We start from the raw sequence: 21,290 nt of genomic DNA, 5'->3' as shown, positions 1-21,290 counted from the left end.
AGTAAAGCAGCTTAAAGCTCCATTGCTGTATTATAAGAAAATACGCAGAATTATAACTGAACCAGTGGAACTGTCCAGAAGTGTTTTTTATACAATAAGCACTAATAAACATGAAATACAACTACAGGATCAGTGCCTGATTGTATTAAATATGAAAATGTGAATCTTTTTTAGTATACCCCAAACTAGATTTCCAGAATAAATTTCACTGATAGTTTTTTCAGGATAACACATATTATATATGCAGTTACAGGTGGCACCAGTGGTAAAGAATCCACCTGCCAATGCAGGAGACATAAGAGACGTGGGTTCAATCCCTGGGTCAGACAGATACCCTGGAGGAGGGCATAGCAACCTACTCTGGTATTCTTGCCAGGAGAATCCCATAGACAGAGGAGCCTTGGCAGGCTACAGTCCATAGCGTCACACAGAGTTGGACACAACTGAAGTGGCTTAGAGCACACACACACATATATGGGGAATTCAAAGCAGATCCAATGATAAAGTGGTTTTTAAATTCAGCCATGATAGAGGTAATGACTCAAAACCCAACTTTGTACCCCTCCACTGCTGTCACTTTACTCCAAGCCACCACCATCTGTTGCTCATTTATTTCAGTAGTCATTCAGTTGATCCCCAACTTTCACTCCAGTTCTCAACAATATTCTCTAGATTGGCTAGAGCAATCATTTAAAACATGTACAGATTGTTACTTTTCTGCCAAAACCATCCAAAGGGTTCCCACATCTAAATGTCTCTCAAAGCTCTGTCTCCTGGGTTTAAGATTATATTTCTTGCCTAATCTCTGTAAAGATATCCCACAAACACAATGATAATACTCAACATGCCCAAAACTCAAATTACATCCTAAATCTGGTCACCCTCCAGTATTCCCTATTTCAGTTAATGGCACAGAGGTACACATGTTCAACTTCCTTTATTCCCAGTACCTCTGAAGAACTGATGCTTTTGAACTATGGTGTTGGAGAAGACTCTTGAGAGTTCCTTGGACTGCAAGGAGATCAAACCAGTCAATCCTAAAGGGAATCAGTCCTGAATATTCATTGGGAGGACTGATGCTGAAGATGAAGCTCCAATACTTTGGCCACCTGATGCAAAGAATTGACTCTAGAAAAGACCCTGAAGCTGGGAAAGACCGAAGGCAGGAGGAGAAAGGGAAATAGAAGACGAGATAGTAAGATGGTATCACCGACTCAATGGACACGAGTTTGAGCAAACTCCAAGAGTTGGTGACGGACAGGGAAGCTTGCCGTGCTCTGGTCCATGGGGTCACAGAGAGTGTGACATGACTGAAAGACTGAAGTGAATTGAATCTACCACCAAGGCTTTTCAATCTATTATCTTACATATCTTACAAACACATCCCTTTTTCTTTATCTCCACTGTCACTTACTTAGTTCATACTCTCAGCTTAACTTCTAAAATCTATTTAGTTTTCCGACTTCACCTATTCCTGATACACCATCAGAGTGAACTTTCCAAAATACAATATGACCATGTTTCTCCCTGGTTAAAATCATTCACTGGCTCCTCATCACCTATAAAATTCAAATTACTTAACATGGCATAAGGACCTCATATCCCCCCAACTCCTTTACCTGTTCAAAGGTCAAGGAGGTCCTCCTTAAGAGGTCCTTTTAATTCCAGCCACACCGGGCCATTTGCTATCCATAAGCCTGTTGCTTCATACTGCTGTAACTTTACCTTAATGGTGAAGCCTTTCCTGACCCATCCTAGCAGTTCCTAGGGCAGAACATACAGCACTTATACCATAGTACATTTGGTCCTCATTATTCATGGAGTCTGTATTTGTGAATTTGCCCACTTGATAAAATTTACCTTTAACGCCAAAGTCAAAATGCACGGTGCTTTTGTTGTCATATGAAGACACTAAGCAGCAAAAACGACATGCCTAAGTGTGTGCATCCCCAGCTTAGGTTTAATGAGGCAACACTCTGCTTTCTTGTTTTACTCTCACACAAAAAATAGGTATCCTTTTTATGGTTTACTGAGTGTCATGTTTTTCACATTTTTGTGCTTGGTTATTTTGCTGTCTGAAATGTCCCCCAAGCATAGTGCATAAGTGCTGTCCAGTGTTCCTAACCACAAAGAAGTAGGTGATGTGCCTTGCAGAGAAAATACAAGTGTCTGAAGAGCTTCCTTTAGGCATGAAATTATAGTGCTGTTGGCCGTTCAATGTTAATGAATCAAGTATATACACACACATATACTAATAGATATATATAGATATATATGCATCAAGATGTCTTTAAACAGCAACACACAGAAAGCAAGGTTATGTACTGACCAGTTAATGAAAATGTGACTGGGGCTTGTAGGAACCTAACCCCCTTCTAGCCTAGAGACAATGGCTCAGTATTCCCCAATTCAGTGTTCAAAGAGACTTACAGAACAAAACTACCACAAAGAATGAATAATGAGAAGTGACTGTATTTTCATTTACATGTCTGTCTTTACCACAAATTAGTGGGTTCTCTGAGGGCAGAAATAGCATCTTATTTATCTTTGAACTCTAACTCTTATTATTATGCCAAATGTACTGCAGTTACCATTTATTGCACATAATTTAAAAAATTGTGGTTTCTCATTGTTGTAATTTTCCCTTATATATTTAGACTTCATGGTAAGATCCCCATGCTGCTTCCCACCCCAGGGAGGCCCTGCTCAACTGCACAGTTAATGCCCTGAACCTTGTCCTTCATCCCTGTCCTTTCACCTCTTTTATAGCTAAACATCATGCTTTTTAAGTCAAATTTAAAAAAGAAAAAAGAAAAATGTAGTTAAATGAACAGGCATTTATAGAGATTTAGTTTTCATCAGGTCAGTTAGCACTGATGGACTTGGACCTAAAAAATAGGAGACAAGCTTCCAGAAACAAAGGAAGGCTGAGCACAGACGTCTACACTGTCTCCCTCCTGAGGACTCACTGAAATGACAGAATACATGCTTTTTAAAAAGAATAGAAATATTACTGGAGGTAGATGAAAGAGAAATGAGAGATTAAATACCAGAAATTTTAGGAAATACTAGAAGTCAGAAAGTAGGGGAAGATGCTTGCATGTCCAACAAAAAGATGGACTTAAAAGTCTGGAAATCATTCTCTCACAAATAGAACAGAAATACTAACCAAAATATCCAAAACATCCTCTCAAGTACAACAGCTAGTGCTCAAGAAACTCCCCATGGGCCCATGTGAAGAGGATAAAAACAAACTGGTAAGCACGTGCTTGAGTCATGGCTGCACAAAGGGTTCGCAGAGTCAGCACCTAGTTCAGAAGCAGCAGGTTAGGCCTTGGTTTGAACCAGGTTTGAACTAGGCAGTTCAAAATGAACTGCCAACTTAGACCCCTCCACATAGAGCAGGAACCATACAAGACTAACCCCACCTGGCTGAAGATACACCTGTTGGCTAAGGAAGACAATGAGGATATGAGCCTTTTACAGCCTGAACACCATATTAGGGGGCAATACAACCTGAGAATTTGTAACCACAGCCTACTCTCCAGGATTCAGAGTTCCCCTATACCTACTTAATTCAGAAAATTCCAAGCAGAAAAATTACAGAGGTGCCCAAGAAAATCCTTAGCAAATCTTCCCTGGAGGAATGTGCCCCCTAACCAGACTGCACAGAATCCCCTGAATAAAACCCAACCAAGCATGAGCTGGCCATCTGAAAAATCATACACACACACACACACATACACACACACAAAAACACTCAAGAAGAGAAAAGAAAAAAAGACAGGTAACTGAGAACACAAGAGTAATGCTGTCATAAAGGAAAGCAGGTAAGACTGAAAAACCATAGTAATCTAAGCCATTATAAGTAAGCACAGTTCTTCCCAAGTGAATTTTTTTCTGGGCCTCCCATGAGAAATGCATGTGTGCTCAAATATTCTTCTTTCATAGTAGAGTCAATAAAGTTGAAAAAATAGACATATTTTCAAAGATACACAGTGTAATTTTAAACTTTACAATACTCTCACCCAGGACCAGTACCATTCCCTCCCCAAGAGCATCTGGAAACGTGTGAAGGCATCTTTCATACTCCAATGGCTATGGCAGAGAACTGGGGCACTGAACACTAAGCGGTGTTCAGCACAATCCCACATGACAAAGTACAGTGCTGCCAAAAACGCCAAACACCAATTATTGAGAAACACTTTACTGATATGACTCAGTTCGAAACTGTTATCAATGAATAACTCCATGAAGTAAGATTGGGAACAGAAAAATTTTAAACTTTCATTGTACATTCATCCTTCTGTGTTATTTTAATTGCTTATCATTAAGATTAGAATTCTCAAAAATTAAAAATAAGTTTATATAAATAAGTAACGAGAGGGAGAGCTGTCCTGTTTATCAATCAACGTCAATCCTTCCCTTTAGATAAAGTGGGTGGTTCAGCACACCAAGGATAAAAGCAGTGCATCAGACTACCCTGGAATTCTTAGACTCAGAAGAGTAGTCTCTGCAAGCATTTAAATATTTCTTAGATAAAACATCTCCTGAATTAAAACAGAGTTATTGATGCTGGCTGTGCGCTTAGGCAGTGAGGACCCAAAACCTCTTTCATGAGGCGGCAGCTGCCTGCAATGCTCTCCACGGCTGACAGACGCCCAAGGAAGGAGTCAAGACTCAAAGCAATAAGTAAGCATGTTTGAAGCAGTGGGGTAGATGTTTCTGTTGTGCAGTTCCAGAATATGTCACTCAATAGACAAGTGAATGTCTCTTTAACAGGTCAATGAGGCAGATCAGTTTTAGACTGATGGAAGGCCAATTAACAAAACATCTGCACAGATGAAAACAGAAGATTAAGACATAAGTGATACATACTAGAAGTAGACAGAAAATATTTACTACAAAAAAACAAAAAACAAACCTACACTTACTCCAGAACTTCACCTCTCAGAGATAAATTTTCAACACACACACACACATAGACACATAAACACAATATGGATCCACCACATCCTGACTACTACATAATTGCTCTGTACTTTTGCTTTTCCTCCCTATTCTTTTCATACACAGAGTACCTAGTACAGCTGACCCTTGAACAATGGGGCTTTTAACTGTGTAGGACCACTTAAACGTGGGTATTTTTTAACAGTAAATACTACAGTACTACCCAATCTATGGTTGGTTGAATTCACAGGTACCAAGGAACTCTAGGTAAGAGGCCCAACAATAAATTAGCCACAGATTCCCAGCCCCTCCACTCCACCATCTACCATGTCATTCAAGGGTCAGTGTATATACACAGGCATATGGCACTTGTACTTTACTAAATGATCAATATGTTTAAGTCAACATCAAATTGAGGTAGGTTAAGGGAAAAAATTGGTTCTTAATGTTTTCACTTATCATTATAAAGCCATTATAATTACAATACCTTTTAAAATACCTTTTTGTATGCAGCTGTTAAATGTAATGTTGTAGGTATGGCAATCTATCTATAAGCAGGGATAAAATCATTCGAAAAGAAATAACTCCTACACAGCTTTTCCAGGAGTCAAGTATTTCATTTAAATAAACTTGTATATCCAAGTGGCTTAGTGGTAAAGAATCTGCCTGCAATGCAGGAGATGTGGGTCTGATCTCTGGGTCGAGAAGACGCCCTGGAGGAGGGCATGGCAACCCACTCCAGTATTCTTGCCTGGAGAATCCCATGGACAGAGGAGCCTGGCAGGCTACGGTCTATAAAGTCGCAAAGAGTCAGACAAGACTGAACAACTGAGCACGTGTGCATGCGTGTGCACACACACACACAAAAGAAAGATTACAACGGTTTTAAATAATGTTAAAAAAAAAACCTTGCATAAAAAATGAGAACATTTAAACATCACTAGAAGATTTAAACATCACTAGAATAAAACCTGGACTCAAGAACTAGTGCAACCCAGACCTAGGACCTGAAGCACATGAAAAAGTATTCTTACAAAAGAAAGTACTTAAGAAACTACATCAAACGGCCCTCAGAATTTGGAAATCAAAGTGCATCTAATCAAAGTACCCAAGATGCACGTGCTCAGTTGTGTCCAACTCTTTGCGACTCCTTGGACTGTAGCCTGTCAGCCTCCTCTGTCCATGGAATTTTCCAGGCAAGAATACTAGAGGGGACTGCCATTTCTTTCTCCAGGGGATGTTCCCAACCCAAGGATCAAACCTGTATCTCTTGCATCTCCTTGTATCGGCAGACAGATTCTTTACCAGTGCGCCACCTGGGAAAGAAAGTGAAACCGCTTAGTTGTGTCCGACTCTTTGCAACCCCACGGACTGTAGCCACCAGGTTCCTTGTCCATGGAATTCTCTAGGCAAGAATACTGGAGTGAATTGCCATTCCTTTTTCCAGGGGATCTTCCCAACCCAGGGATCAAACCCAGGTCTCCCACGCTGCAGGCAGATTCTTTACCATCTGAGCCACCAACGTCCCTAGTGCCACCTGGGAAGCCCAAGACCTAGCCTGAGGATACGAACACAGTAAAGAAAACAGTGACAATCAAGTGTATTGTAAGCTGTGGGAAGAAAGAAGACATTAACAGAAGACAATTAACAATCAGACTTGCAAAAAAAGAAACAATAAATTGATACAGGTCTTTAAAATTGCCCAGGGAAAAACTGCTTACTCCCATACTCCAGGGCTATTCAATCTTGGCACTATTGGCATTTTGGGCTCTGTTATGGGGGGGGCGGGGGTGTCCTATGAATTGTTCAGTAGCATCCTTGCTCTACCCACTAGATGCTAATAAGCAGCCCCCATCTGAACTGTGACAACCAAAAATCTTCAGATATTACCAAATACCCAGCGGGAGGCAAAAACTGTCTCCTTAAAGCATCAATGGTATATTCTAAACAATGTGAATCAAGCTAATAAAGTTTGATACTTCTACCATCAAAATCACCTCACTTTTCTTGATCACACCGTAAATGTCTCATATTAATTTGGCTTTCATAGCTCAGTTGGTAAAGAATCTACCTGCAATGCAAGAGACCGCAGTTTGATTTCTAGGTCGGGAAGATCCTCTGGAGAAGGGAAAGGCTACCCACTCCAGTACTCTGACCTGGAGAATTCCATGGACTGAACAGTCCATGAGGTCACAGAGTTGGACACAACTGAACAACTTTCACGTTCAGAGAAAGTATGATCATGGCATGGTCGTAAGAGGTATTTGCTATACAATTTCTTTCTTCTTTTTTTGGTGAATTAAAAAAAAAGTCAGAGAGGAAGAGCCATGACCATACTTTATATATGCTCTCTGAGAAGGCAAGTCAAATCTTTTTTGACTTCACATACTTCCCCACAACTTCTAGCACTGAAGTATTTTTCAGGCACTAGAGCACTTTTAAAATATAATATTCCTGGTTTAATATTTTTATCATCTTCCTCAGTACTACCAGTGTCTTGATTTTCTAAGTTTCCCCTTTTCTTAATTTTTAGTTCCTCTGTCCCTCTTTTTCCATGACAGCACCCACCAGCACCTCAATTATCATTACAGTAAATATCCTCCCTTTGAAGTTAATAGTATACCATGAAAATCCAAATAAATTTGACTTATTAATATCCAGGTAAGTGGTCTCAAAAGAACTTTTTTATCCTTTGATAATGAAAAGGGTTAAATATGGTTGAGAACAGCCTACTGAAATCTAAAGAATATAACAACTTATTTAAAAATAAGAAACTAAATGAAACTTTTAAAACAAGAACAGGGCTTATCTTGGGAAAAGATCCCTAAACTCTGAAAAATCCAGGGACTTTCCTTGGCCTAGGAATCCCTTGAAAACTTCAAAATACCTCTGTATTCCATTTAACTGGCCAAAGTGAATTCACAATTTCACTATTAATATATTCATCTTTTACTCTCCATTTTCTCTGCCACCTCTGTCTTCCAAGCTCTCGCTGCTTCACCTTTAAATTACCACTGCAAGGCTTCTCCTACTGTTCTTTTCTTCACTGTAATTCACTCAGTTGTAAGACTATCACACAGCTCGTTAAATCATCATTTTAATGACAATACTGCATTAGAAAAATAGGGCTTTCTGCCATCTGGAAATACTTACATTTCTTTTAAAAATTGAGCTTTTCATCGAATCAATTGAATTCCTCTATTCTCTAATACAAACTCTCTGTCCTAACCACATTGATCTTTTTACTTCCTATACTTACAACCACACATCTCATTCCCACCTAAATGCCTTCATTCATGTTACCTCACCCAAAAATATTCTTTTTTTTCTTAGCTATTCAATATCTCACCAACTGATGACCCACTTCTTGCTTTTTTATAATTAAAGTTTTAGAACTAAACGCATCTTAGGACTTTTCTCAAAATTAATCCAATCAAATGAGTAGCAAGTCCCCCTCTACAGGTAAGAATTTCTTTTCTTAATCTATCTCAGAACTAACAGTCTGCTGCACATGATAAACCACTACTTACGTGCCAACTTCTGAAGTTTCCTAATTTGTTCAATAATAAATGCTAAGAATTGCCTAAGCTCATGGGCCAATGCTTGGCTGAGGGGATACAAAGACTGTTTCTTCCCTCTTTTTTACTATATGAAATTCCAGTATATACACATATTCATGGATTTCCTTCTGGTAAACATTTCTAGAGTGTAAACCAATTCTAAGTTGCTGTTTCTGGAGATACTTTTGGGAAAGAGGGAACTGCAGGTTTGGAAGATAGAAGAGAAATAAAGAGATGGCAGAGTAGGAGTAGAAGATATTTGCAGGGCCCTGCTAAAAGAGATAGAAACAGACAAAACACATCTCCAGCCTTCGATCTAGAATCACAGTGTGTTGGGAAGGAGAGAACAAAGGTGAGAAAGGAAGGACCAGCAGCCACATCAGTGTTCCACTGTGTCACATTCTGACGTGAACTGGCATGAAGTTACCAGAGCTGGAAAGGAACTATAAATACCCACTTGGCTATAGCGAGCAAGTCAAATAAAGGTTACTAAAAGCTTATTTTTTAATCTCAAATATTCAAGTTACGCTATCTCTAAAACAACAGTTAGTAACCTTTAAGTGAAAATAAGAAAGGCTCTGAATAAGATACACTAAAAATTGCTTCCCAACCCCAAGACTGGAAATCCTGAAACATTTCTTTGAAGAAAGTAGGGGAAACTAATACCTGATATTTCAAAACTGCATAAAATGCTGATATAGCTAATGCTTTAATTGGGAGGACATTAAAGCTTCTAAGATTTCTTAAGGGTTCACTCACAATCTGACTCCTTGGCCTGATATCTCCTGTAACAGCTTAAATTCCTTCAGGGAAGGTATCTCTGCCTTGGGGTTTTCAAGAACCCAGTGCTAAGGGTGGCGAGGGCAGCTGTGATTGATGGCTTTGCCCATTTGCCTCACAGTGTTCCAACCTTCTTAAAAAATGTGGTTTAATTTTTTTCATTTATCCCCGATTACAAATGACAATTAGCAGTTTAAAACAGAAAATACCTGAATCAACTTATATAAAATCATGCATGACTATCATTTAATTTCTACAATAAGCAACTTAAATGAATTAAATTTCTTTTAACTCAGCTACCTAAGTTACTCAGTATACTACCCAAGTATACCAAAATCTCAGGTAGAAGGATATTTAATAGATGAGTAAAAAGGCAAATAACTTTACATAAAATGAAACTTCCCTTAAACATTTCATTATATGTAGATATATATATATATTCTAGGTAAAATAAAAAGACAAATCCACTTGAAGACAGTGACACTCATCCCAAAGACTAAAGAATTCCTATAATATGGTAAGGAACCATTATGAACATATAACAAGTATGATTATTGTCTTCATTCCCAACTAAATGCTATATTTTCAAACACTACTTACTTCTTTAGATTTTAAGGGCAAAGAAGAAAGAAAATTCAGGATTGTGTGAATTTTATAAAAATTTTAGATCATGCCTGAAGGAATCTTTGAGGTCACATAGTCATCTTTCCACCTAATATTTAACTTGCCTTTGTAAACACACTGAAATGTCATATAAAAATAAGACTTTGTAACTTTAGTTAATAGCACATAACTTATTGGACTACTTTAAAAGCAAAATTCTTATAAAAAATATTTATTAAGTAAGACATAGTTCTTACGCTGGAAAGAAAAATGTGAAAAAATGAATCAAGCTAAGGCAACTGAAAATATGTTTATTCAACAAATATCCACTGAACATTTAACACTGTACCAAACAGTAAGAGAAGGAAAGGATACTGACATTTACTGACTGTCCCAGACTGAGTGCTAGACACTTTGTATTTATTATCCAATTAAAACCTTACACCAACCCTACAATGTAAGTATTACAACCCCTATTTTAGAGATGAAGTATCAATATATCAAGTTCAACAATAATACCAGGATCTGCCAGCAAGATTATTTGTACCACACAGAGAGCTCTGTGTCCTGGACAAAGTAAAAGAGATGGAAGTTACAAAAACTGGAATTACAATCCACATCCCTAACTCACTTGTTGAGTAAGAAAATAATAAAATACCCAGTTTCAAGAAATTGTGCTATTTAACTACATAAGAAACTGAAAATATTTTGCTAGTAAGCAAAACACCAAATAATATTTGTTGCAGTTAATGAAAAGTAAATCAAGCATTAATATGAATAGCAATAAAGTATTTATGCAATATTATATAATTTATAAAGTTATTACAGTATTAAAACAAAATTTTCCAAAACTTCCAAAAATCTGAAAGTAACTATGAAATTAGCTCTATGTCACATGAGAAACTACTTAAGTGAGCTACAACTGGAAGAATTATTTGCAATATATTAGAGCAATTCTTTTCTGTACAAAACAAAGATTTCTTTATATACACACACTATATATATATATATTTGATACAAGACCACCAGAGTCATATTGTTCTTTATATGAAAGCCAAATTGAATGCTTTAGAGAGATCCAAAGAAAGCAAGTGACAAAACAATAATACAAAAAAATCCAAATTGCTGTATAATTAAGTGTAAGTCAACTATAAACAATCGAGGAGTCATAAAACACTACAAAGATCCTACACTCAGATTCCTCCACAAACTTTTAAGTTCTTTCTCCAAAGCCAGAGCAAGTTTCTATAAGAATATTGACCCAGAGCTCCACTCAAAAGATACACACTCAAAGAAAATGTTAGTGTGTGCATGTGTATTTATATTTTGAAAGTGAAAATGTTATTTAAGGTATATGTGAGTCATTTATTATGACTCTTCACTTAACCAAAAACTACCACCAGACATAATCAAATCATATCAGAGGGCTTTACTCATGTGCTAGCTAATATAAGATTTTTTTTCAGGAATGATGTCCAGGAAACTATTTGTAATAGTTACTTATAAATAGGACCAGGTTTTTCAGCCCCAGCACTAGGACATTCGGGCTGGATAACTCAGGGATGGCCCACCCTATGCACTGTTTGCAGCATCATCCCTGGCCTCTGACAGATGCCAACAGCAACCCCCTCCCAGTTACGACAGCCAGATGTCCCCGAGAGAGTGATGAGAGGGCAGCAAAACCGTCTCTGAATAAGAAATGCTGATGCAGAGAGGAATGAGGATGGAGAAAAAGACTTTTACCAGTCCTCTTCTGAATGATCAAAGTGGTAGGTTGAATAATGGTCCCCTAAAAAACACTCATGTCTTAATCCTTGGAACCAGTGAATGATACATTATTTGGAAAAGGGGTCTTTGCAGATGTGATTAAGGATCCTGTGACAGGGAGATTATTCTGGAGCAAAGGGGAGCTCAAATGCCATCATACGTGTCCTTATAAGAGAGAGGCAATAAGAGGTTTCTCTCTTTTTTGCTCACACAAAGGAAAAGGTGATGAGAAGAAGAGAGCTGAGGGAGATGTGAAATTCTGCCTTTGAAGACTGGAGTGATGCAACGACAAGTCAAGGAATTCTGTCAGGCACCAAACTGTGGAAGAAGCAAGGAACATAGTCTCTTTTTGAGCCTTTGGAGGGAGCACCCTGATTTTGGCCCTCTGATACTGACTTCAGACACCTGGCCTCCAAAACTGTGAGAGAATAAACTTTTGTTTTTAAGCCACCAAGTTGGTGGCAATTTGTTACAGCAGCCACAGGAAACTAGCACAATCATATAAGGGTTTTAATCTGATTTTTAAAAAACTGCTGATGAGCAAAAGAGATAATGTGTTGAACACTCAGCAAAGTTCCTGAAACATAGTAAGCATTCAAAAATAATGTTGATGCCATTATCGATATTCAGCCAGCTATGTATAAGCTTCAAATTCTTGGTAGCAAAAGGAAAAGCTAAGGATGTTCAAACAGTAAAATGGGAATACATGCACAAGACTTAACAGTGAAAACACACGAATCAGCCCCTCTTAGGATGTGTATTTACCAGCTGTGTCAATGTTGTGCTATAATCTGTCCTGTACTGTAAAGATAAACCGTGGATGAGACCAGCCAAGACAGCTTCTTGGGGGAGGCAAGCTTCAACATTTTTGAGCAGAAGAAACAAGTAGTCAAAGAAGGGGAAACAATGAAAGTGGGGAGAGCAATGGAAATCAGTCAGATGTTTACAGAGCTACCAATCTGGCCAAAGTAGAGACCACAGACTTTGTGAGGGTGTATGTGTGTTACATCACTCAGTCATGTCTGACTCTTTGTGACCCCATGGACTGTAGCATCTGTCCATGGAATTCTCCAGGCAAGAATACTGGCGTGGGTTGCCATTTCCTTCTCCAGGTGATCTTCCCAACCTGGGGATCAAACCTGGGTCTTCCACATTACAAGCAGATTCTCTTCCATCTGAGGCATCAGGGAAGCCCTTCTGAGATTAGTTACCTAAACTAAAGGACCCTAAAAGCTATGTTGATTGATTTGGTTGTTGAAGAGAATACTCTATAAAGTGGATTATTTTATAAATACTGACTCTTGGGGATTCTGAAAATATAAACACGCTCTGGCTCCATACCAGACATACTAAACTAGAATCCTTTGGTTAGACATATCTCTAAAGGATTCTGACAGCCACTTAGGTAGAGAACCCCTGTATCAGAGTCAACTCATGGCAGAAGACCTACAGAATTAAAGTGTCATAAAGTATATAACGTATTCTCAAAGTATGCATTCAACTACATTAACAGCATTTTCCATGGTTAAAACTCCTCCTATGGTTAAAACTCCTCCTAAGATGTAGCCCCTCCAGGTTCCATGAGACTTTCTGTAACTTCTTCACTCTTTTCCTTTCCTAAGCATATGGCCCCTGATCTACTCAGTCACCTTCCTCACAGTTTCTCATGAAATTTTCTAGAAAAGTTCCAGGCATTTCAGTTGCCTACCCTCCTCTTTCCACATTTCTCCAACACAATAAAGATCTAAAAATATTTTATAGAGCAAAGGAACCATGTAAAAGTAGAGTTCCATTAATATACTATATAAATAATTTACAAAAGTGTTCTATGGCCATTTATTGTAATAAAATCCTACGTATATATATTAAGTGAAATTCTAAATCATTTTTTTTACAAATTATTTCCAAAAACGTAAAATTATGAAATAGTTATAAAAAGCTCTTAAGCTAAGCATTATTCAGTTCAATCTTTCCTTGAGAATTACTAAGTAGCTAACAAAGTACAAGTCTCTGAAAAGATACAAAGTTAATGGAAACCTCACTGATGTAGAAACAAACTTCACCAGTACTAGGGAGGATGAAGAGGTGATCTGAGAGGGCAATTATGATCCTAAAAGCAATCTCCTGTGTGTGTCTTGTAGGGGAAACGGGCAGAGATTTTGCTGGCTTTAGCCTGCTGCTGCTAAGTCGCTTCAGTCGTGTCCGACTCTGTGTGACCCCATAGGCGGCAGCCCACCAGGCTCCCCTGTGCCCGGGATTCTCCAGGCAAGAACACTGGAGTGGGTTGCCATATTCTTCTCCAATGCATGAAAGTGAAAGTGAAGTCGCTCAGTCGCGTCTGACTCTTTGTCACCCCATGGACAGCAGCCTACCAGGCTCCTCCGTCCATGGGATTTTCCAGGCAAGAGTACTGGAGTGGGGTGCCATTGCCTAGCTTGGGCTTATTTCATGATTAAAGAAAAATAAAATAAAGCAATACAAGTTAGTGTTCAGATAAGTTCTTTCCTCTCCCATAATACCTACAGCAATTTATGCATCAGTTCAGTTCAGCCGCTCAGTCGTGTCTGACTCTTTGTGACCCCATGGACTGCAGTACACCAGGCTTCCCTGTCCATCACCAACTCCTGGAGTGTACTCAAACTCATGTCCATTGAGTCCGTGATGCCATCCAACCATCTCATCCTCTGTCATCCCCTTCTCCTCTCTCCTTCAATCTTTCCCAGCATTGGGGTCTTTTCAAATGAGTCAGTTCTTCACATCAGGTGGCCAAAGTATTGGAGTTTTAGCTTCAGCATCAGTCCTTCCAATGAATATTCAGGACTGATTTCCTTTAGGATGGACTGGTTGGATCTCCTTGTTGTCCAAGGGACTCTCAAGAGTCTTCTTCAACACCACAGTTCAAAAGCATCAATTCTTCGGTGCTCAGCTTTCTTTATGGTACAACTCTCACATCCATACATGACCACTGGAAAACATAGCTTTGACTAGATGGACCTCTGTTGGCAAAGTAATATCTCTGCTTTTTAATATGCTGTCTAGGTTGGGCACAGCTTTTCTTCCAAGGAGCAAGCGTCTTTTAATTTCATGACTGCAGTCACCATCTGCAGTGATTTTGGAGGCCCCCCCCAACCCAGAATTAAGTTTCTCACTGTTTCCCCATGTGTTTGGGTGCTAGAGAAATCTATTTCCTTCTGGGCCCAGAAACAGGGAAATTTTAGGAGCCGCTGGAGGCCATATCTTCTATTAAGAGGACTAGGAAGTGGTCCTCCACAGCATTAGAAAACATGAAACAAACGCACGGGGAAGAGTAAACAGAAGAGATGAAGTGTGTTCCGCTGGCACTGGAGTTCCAGAGTCCCAACCCTGGCATTCCTTTAGACACTCCTGCATCAATCTTTACAGTAAATCTCACTTTTTGTTCATACCAATACCAGTCAGAATGGATTTCTATAACTTACAGCCAAAAGTGGCCTACTTACTACAACTATCTTACTACAACTATCACTGACTCAAATCATTTCATAAAGGAACACTTTAACACCAAAGCCTCAGGAGGAATAGAACCTCAGATTTTTTAAAAGGGATATATATATTTAATGACAGCTGTGTGCCAGGAACTAGTCTAAGTTCTTGAAATATACTGTTAAGACAAAAGAGATAAAAATCACTGTTCTAATGGGGCTTGCATTCTGATGAGAGCATACAGATAACAAAATAATATAAAAAACAAAGTCAGATATGATAAACAATCTGCAAAAAAAGAAAAAAGTAATGGGATAAGGGGAAACGAGGATGGTGTCATTATGACAGGGTGGTTCCACAGTAATGCTTATCTGAGAAAGCAACTGAACTGAAAAAGAAGTTATTGAACTGAAACCTGAAATGATGAAAAGGAGCCATTGTGTCATGTTTCAAGGCAATTCCAGGCAAAGGGAACAGACCTAAGTCAGGAACAAGCCATGGCATTTCTGAGCAGAAAAAAAGAAGGGCGCTTCCCAAGCACAGCAGTGGTAAAGAATCTGTCTGCCAGTGCAGGAGACAAAAGAGACTCAGGTTCGATTCCTCAGTGAGGAAGATCCTCTGGAGAAAAGAAATGACAACCTCCTCTAGTATTCTTGCTTGGAAAATTCCATGGACAGAGGAGCCTAGTAGACTACAGTCCATGAGGTCACAACGAGTCAGACATAACAGAGCACACACGCCTTGGGTAGATGGAAAACAGTGAACAAGGGAGAATGCTACAGAAGTGGTAAAGGAGCAACCGATCTAAGAGAAAAAGCTGTAAGTCAGTAAAGTAAGTAGGAATCAGACCATTATAGGAACTAGTAGGCAGAGGAAAGGATTTGAAAGTAACTTGAGCTTTATGAAAAACTCACTACATTGTCTTTCTCATTTTGCTTTGCAGACCATTAGAAATTATTCCCCAAGTAGTAAACACAATGTTGAGGTTGGCCAGGAATCTGCATTTCTTCAGCAGAAAACATCTCTTATTGTACTTATGAAATTTTTTAAGGGAAAAAAAAAAGTGAAGCCATTGTAAAAATGAAGAAACTAGGAAAGGTGATAGAAACTACTTCAAATTCTATCCTACTCATTATACAGTGAATAAATCTGCTACAATCAAGATCTTATGAAGAATTTAAGTTCTTTATAAACTACTATAAAAATAATGTCCTTTGTTGAGTTATTACTGAATTGGACACTAATAAAGTTAAATACTGTCAGAAGAGAAGACTGGAAACTAGAGTTTTTCCTGACTTTATTGTACCTCTTGAGAATAGCTTCAACTTAATGGTCAACAAAGTTGTGAGTTTTGGTCTTATCTCTATCACTGTGATAAAGGAGAAACTTCCCCCGTGTGGTGAAATTAGGCACAAAGGATGCTTCAATCTCTCTCCCTCTGAAAGCTTTTTAAAATAAGAGACCAACCAGTTTAAAGAGGTTTGGATACTGTACACCTCAAAGAAGAGTGATATTCTCTCCAGACTTTTCCAGACAACTAATTCCTATGTACACAAAGCAAGTAATTAAGCCTGCACTGCTTCTAAGATTAATATCAGTAAAGTCAGATCTTTGAAAGCTCTAATGTATTCATGAATCTCTTCTTTCACCCTTAGATGTTTAGCTAGCCCATGTAACACAGACCCAAAAGTAAACTGTTTAAAACACAATTTATAAAGAGAGGTACTTTTTGAGTGTGGTGTGAGTTAAAGAAATAAAAGTCATTTAGACACCTTGATCAGGACTCGATTCTAAGTGCATCTTCCTCAACACATTTCCAGTAGTTGGGCAAAGTGCCCAGGAATGATTAGCAGCAGTGTAGAGAGAGGGATACCATCAACCTAAATTGTGAAGTCTCCCCCCAGTGGTCACATACAAATAACTGGAAGAGAGAAAATCATTGCAGCTTCTCTAAGACTGACCAAAAACAATATATGCAGAATCTGGTACCTACAGAGAAGAAATAAAATCTTTAATTCAATGCTATCACAATATCTGTAGAGAGACCTCATATGCTTTTCTGCTCTTATATTATTCATAAATGTGAACACTATTTTTGGAAGGAAAGAACCTATAGGTTGTTTTTTCTCAGTACATTCTTTTTTTAAGGAATAATTTAGTGATATCCTCAAATAGCCAACTATTTTATCTAATGGGGAGGTGTTCATCCCTCCTGAAATAAATATCAGGACATCCATTGCAAGTCAACCACATCTACCTGAAGTGAAGTTCTGATACAAATTTCGTCACTTACCAAATGAATCATCTTGTAAAGAAAATTATTACCAGTGCTAAAAACCTAAGTCTAACTTGCAAGATACTCTTTTTATAAAGCCACCTAACTAGGTAATTTATAATACAGCAAGTGACACAAAAAGTACAAATGGGTTCTCTTGCCCATTTTAGTATTTATTTTCTTAGTATTTTACCCTGTATTATTTGTAACTCTCAGCAAAAATATGCTATCACTCACTTTCAACAAAGTTTGGATGTCAAAAATGTGAAGGGTATTTAATTAAAATCTCGGTTGTCTTCTGCTCATCATCCATTATTAAATGGTAAACTCTATAAAGGGGTGGTAAATACTCATACAACTTCAATTTTCAAAACAGAGCACAAATAACATATACGGAGCCTCTCAATTATGATTTTCTTGGTTATCCCAAGCTTGAGAGAGAGAGTGGGGGAAGAAGCTAGAGTACCAGGCTGTGTAGTCTTCTGGAACAATTTCAGCCTGAAATGGGACTCAAGAAAAATGCAAACTGCTCCCACGAATGTTTAAGAAAAATATGATTCGTCAAGAAAAAATCCAACAGTTGGCCTACAGAACAACAGAAAATGATTCTGTCTTATATAGAGCTACCAGACTTGCATAAGCCCCCAATTTTTCCAGCGTTCCAGTTTCTTTCCAGTAAAGAAAGAAAAAAATTCATTTTGAAATTCCAAGTGGAAAAGGACTTGAGCAGCATCAATTAGAAAAGGACAAACACATCCCAGAATGTTTTTTCATATTTAGTGTGCAATCTCTACAGGACAAAAACAGAACCATTATAAATGCTACCACTTGTATATTATGTAACCCTAGTCTAAACTAAAAGAAGCATAGACCTTAAAAAGTAACACACTGTGCCAACGTATACTTAAAACATGAATTTAAATATATGACAGATTTCAGATACAGATGACCTCAAAATGACACAACCCCCAAAAGTTCTTTGTTTACTGTAATCAGGCCTCAGAAGACTTGACTATAATCAGGCCTGATACAATTCTACCTTGAGGTCCGTCGTTTCACCAACGTACCGCAACTATCTCCGCATTGGTACCAGCGTGTTACCTCACCTAAAACAGCCGACGAACAGAAGTTTCCGAACGACCATTCGAAAGATTTCACGGGAAGAAATGGCTGCTAAATCATACGCCAACTGAAGAGCATTTTAACGCACCTCAAATGTTCTGAGCCATATAACAAGACGACCAATTGAGAAAGCATCAAGTAAAATTTCAACCATCCCCAAAGGCATGGAAGGGGAGTAAAACGTGGCTAGCTTGACCTTAAACCAGCTGTTTGTAAGTAATGCGGTGAATTTTCTGAGCTTCCCCATCAGGCTTCAATTACCTTCCTCTCCTACCCCCGACCCCTCTTAACGTGCCCCAGCTGATGGAAGTTGAATGGATGGAATCTCCAGCTGTAACCTCAGGAGCTGAGGAAATTGAGACGAAACTCCCAAGAAAGTGTTAAAAAGTCCTTCTGCAAAAAACACCCATCAACCAATCCCCATCCTGTCATCACACCGACCATCGGCTCCCTCTTGGCCCTCCACCTCGCCCAAAAAAGCACCACCCCCCCCGCAAAAAAAAAGGAACCTTTTTGGTTCCAGACCAACGTACCCAGAATCGGAAAGCACTGCCTCAGCCGCAAACGCCTCCGGAGCAGCGTGTGCTCGGCCCACAACCACTCTGGCCAAACAACTGGAGTCTCGTGCCTCGGAAGTGGCAGCAGTACTTGCCCAAAGCCTCCTCCCCCAAGAACTCGGAGCTTGGGAGGCAGCGAGAGGCCGGCGGAACCGCCCGCGCTGAGGACCGACCCCCGAAGGTGTCTGTCACGGCCACAACCGCCCCCAGCACGGCTCTCCATTCAAGTCTTAACGTCACTCCCGCCGCAGAGGGTGCCGGCGGCCGGAGGGGGCCCCGCGCCCCCAGCCCCAGCCCTGCCTCCGCCCGGGCCGCGCCGCGGAGCGCGTGGCGAGAGCGGGGCGCGGCGGCATGGGCCAGACACGTTGCCGCGCTCCGCCCGCCCGCCAGCAACCCAGGAGCCGGGGGCCCGGCAGAGCGCGCCCCTCCCGCGCCGGCCGAGCGGAGCAACCCTCGTCGCCCGCCCAAGCCCAGGTGCTGAGGAGGCGGGGCGGGGTCCCCGCGTGGCGCGAAGCCACCAGCAACAGGGCGCCCCCCCCCCCCCGGGCCGGCCCGGCGCGCGGCGAGACCGTTACCCGAGTGACGTGGGGGCCCCGGCAACTCACCGACTCGCACCTCGGCTTCCTCCGCGCCGCCGTCGCTCCTCTCTGCCCGCCGCCGCTGCTCTTTCTCAGCCGCAGGCGCCACGGAGCAGCCCCATCTACAAACTCGCGGCTCGTAGTTGGGAACTGGAAATGCGGCTCTCACTCCCCTCCGCCTCCCTCTCCCTCCGCCCCCTCCCTCGCTCTCCACTCCACCCGGCTCAGGTCGCCGCCGCCGCCACCACCTCCGCGCGCGCGGCTAGGCTCCCGTCGGCCGCCCTCCTCCTCCCGCCGCCGCCGCCGGGGCGCGCTCCCTCCCGGCCTCGCGCGTGCGCCGGAGGCCGGGGAGCGCGCGCTCGGGCTCGAGGAGGCGCCGCCGCCTCCGGGAAGCCGGGCCCCGCCTCTCCGGCCGAGGCTCCGGGACCAGGTGGGGCCCCCTCCGAGCGCCCGCAGACTGCGCCCGGGCCCGATGCGCCGCCCGTGCTCCGCGGCCTCTCCATGGTGTCCCCGGTCCTGGCCCCGAGCCGCGCCTGCGAGAGGGTCACCAGACCCAATCCGCACCGGCCCTTCCGGGCCGAAATTGCCGCTGTCATTCAGCATTTACAGACGAGCAAGATACTCCCCCGAGCGTGGAAGAGGCTCCCCCGGCCCTTTCCAAGAGTTTACATTCAAAGAACCCACCAGCCGTGGGGCACAAAGGATAAATAGACCTCGAAGAAAAGCCTCCGGAGACTCTGCCTCCTCCCCCTTCACACACACGCCCCTGGTTCTGATGTGTATTTGGCAGGTTCTACAGCGCTGACGAGGTCCTTCATATTCTCCCAGCCCAACCAGGGTGATTCACATCCGAGGAAACGGACGGACACTAGCTATTTTCCTAGCACCGAGGTTCCCGTGGAATTCCCGGTCGGCTCCGCAGGACACTCCCGAGGACAACAGTTGTTCGGATCCTCCCAAACACCTGGTCTTCCCAGGCCTCGCAAGTGGGAGCTGCAGCATTCTTTCCACCTCGACTCCGCAGAAAGCATGATGAACTGGGATAAGTGTCCGGGTGTGCAGATGACACATTTTGACAGGAGTGCAGATTTAATTTTTCAGTTGAACTGAGCAACGCAGTGCAGCAGAGGCTCGGTTTAGAAAAACACAGCGAGGCAATCAGAACTTCCAATTCCTTTAATATCTATCTAATCCCGAGAGATCTGTGAACCCTGGAACCTGTGATGGGGGCTTTTGGCAAAGCTGTTGTGTTCCTCCTGAAACTGAAGAAACAGTGATCATGGTATTTACATTTTACAAAATGTTTACTGCAGTCTTTTCAAACTGTGTATGTAGAAAGTGCAAGTAAAACTTAGCAAGGGAGGAACATCACATCAGGGGGCTTCCTCCCTGCAGTCTTTCCTGGCTCCTCTTGGGCACAGTTGCACTGAACTGCGCAAACAGGCATTTGATAAATGTTTGCAACACGGCCCTGTGGATTCAGAGATGGACTTTCAAGCTGTGTTGTCCACCCCTCCCTCCCAATCTCTGTGAGTGTGGTTAGTCCAGAAGGGAGAGAGAGAATGCTTTGGATGAGGGGTATTAAGAAGGCCCAGTCCCCCAAACAGTGATTTTTCTCTTAGCCTCAACCAAGCAT

The 21,290-nt window shown here is 41.2% G+C and overlaps 1 protein-coding gene across 7 annotated transcripts in view; it reads right to left on the bottom strand.

Annotated features, from left to right (window-relative positions):
• MPP6 (membrane palmitoylated protein 6) overlaps window positions 1-19,852 on the bottom strand; it is a 135,552-nt gene extending 115,700 nt beyond the window's left edge. For 3 of the 7 annotated variants that reach the window (XM_027539346.1, XM_027539348.1, XM_027539347.1), the window contains exon 1: window positions 19,682-19,852. Coding sequence is in view for 3 of the 7 variants with exons in the window: in XM_027539345.1 (XP_027395146.1) it covers window positions 19,053-19,299 (247 nt within the window). In the remaining 4 variants the exon portion in view is untranslated. Of the gene's footprint in view, window positions 1-19,052; window positions 19,327-19,681 lie in introns of those variants that run through there. The other 4 variants (XM_027539349.1, XM_027539345.1, XM_027539343.1 and 1 more) reach the window with 4 other exon arrangements.
• Window positions 19,853-21,290: the final 1,438 nt, after the last annotated feature.

The sequence above is a fragment of the Bos indicus x Bos taurus genome, chromosome 4 (genome assembly GCF_003369695.1).
Source record: "Bos indicus x Bos taurus breed Angus x Brahman F1 hybrid chromosome 4, Bos_hybrid_MaternalHap_v2.0, whole genome shotgun sequence".
In the NCBI taxonomy this organism is placed as follows: Eukaryota; Metazoa; Chordata; class Mammalia; order Artiodactyla; family Bovidae; genus Bos; species Bos indicus x Bos taurus.
The sequence above is the reverse complement of the archived record's forward strand: the minus strand, read 5'-3'. Positions and strand labels throughout refer to the sequence as shown.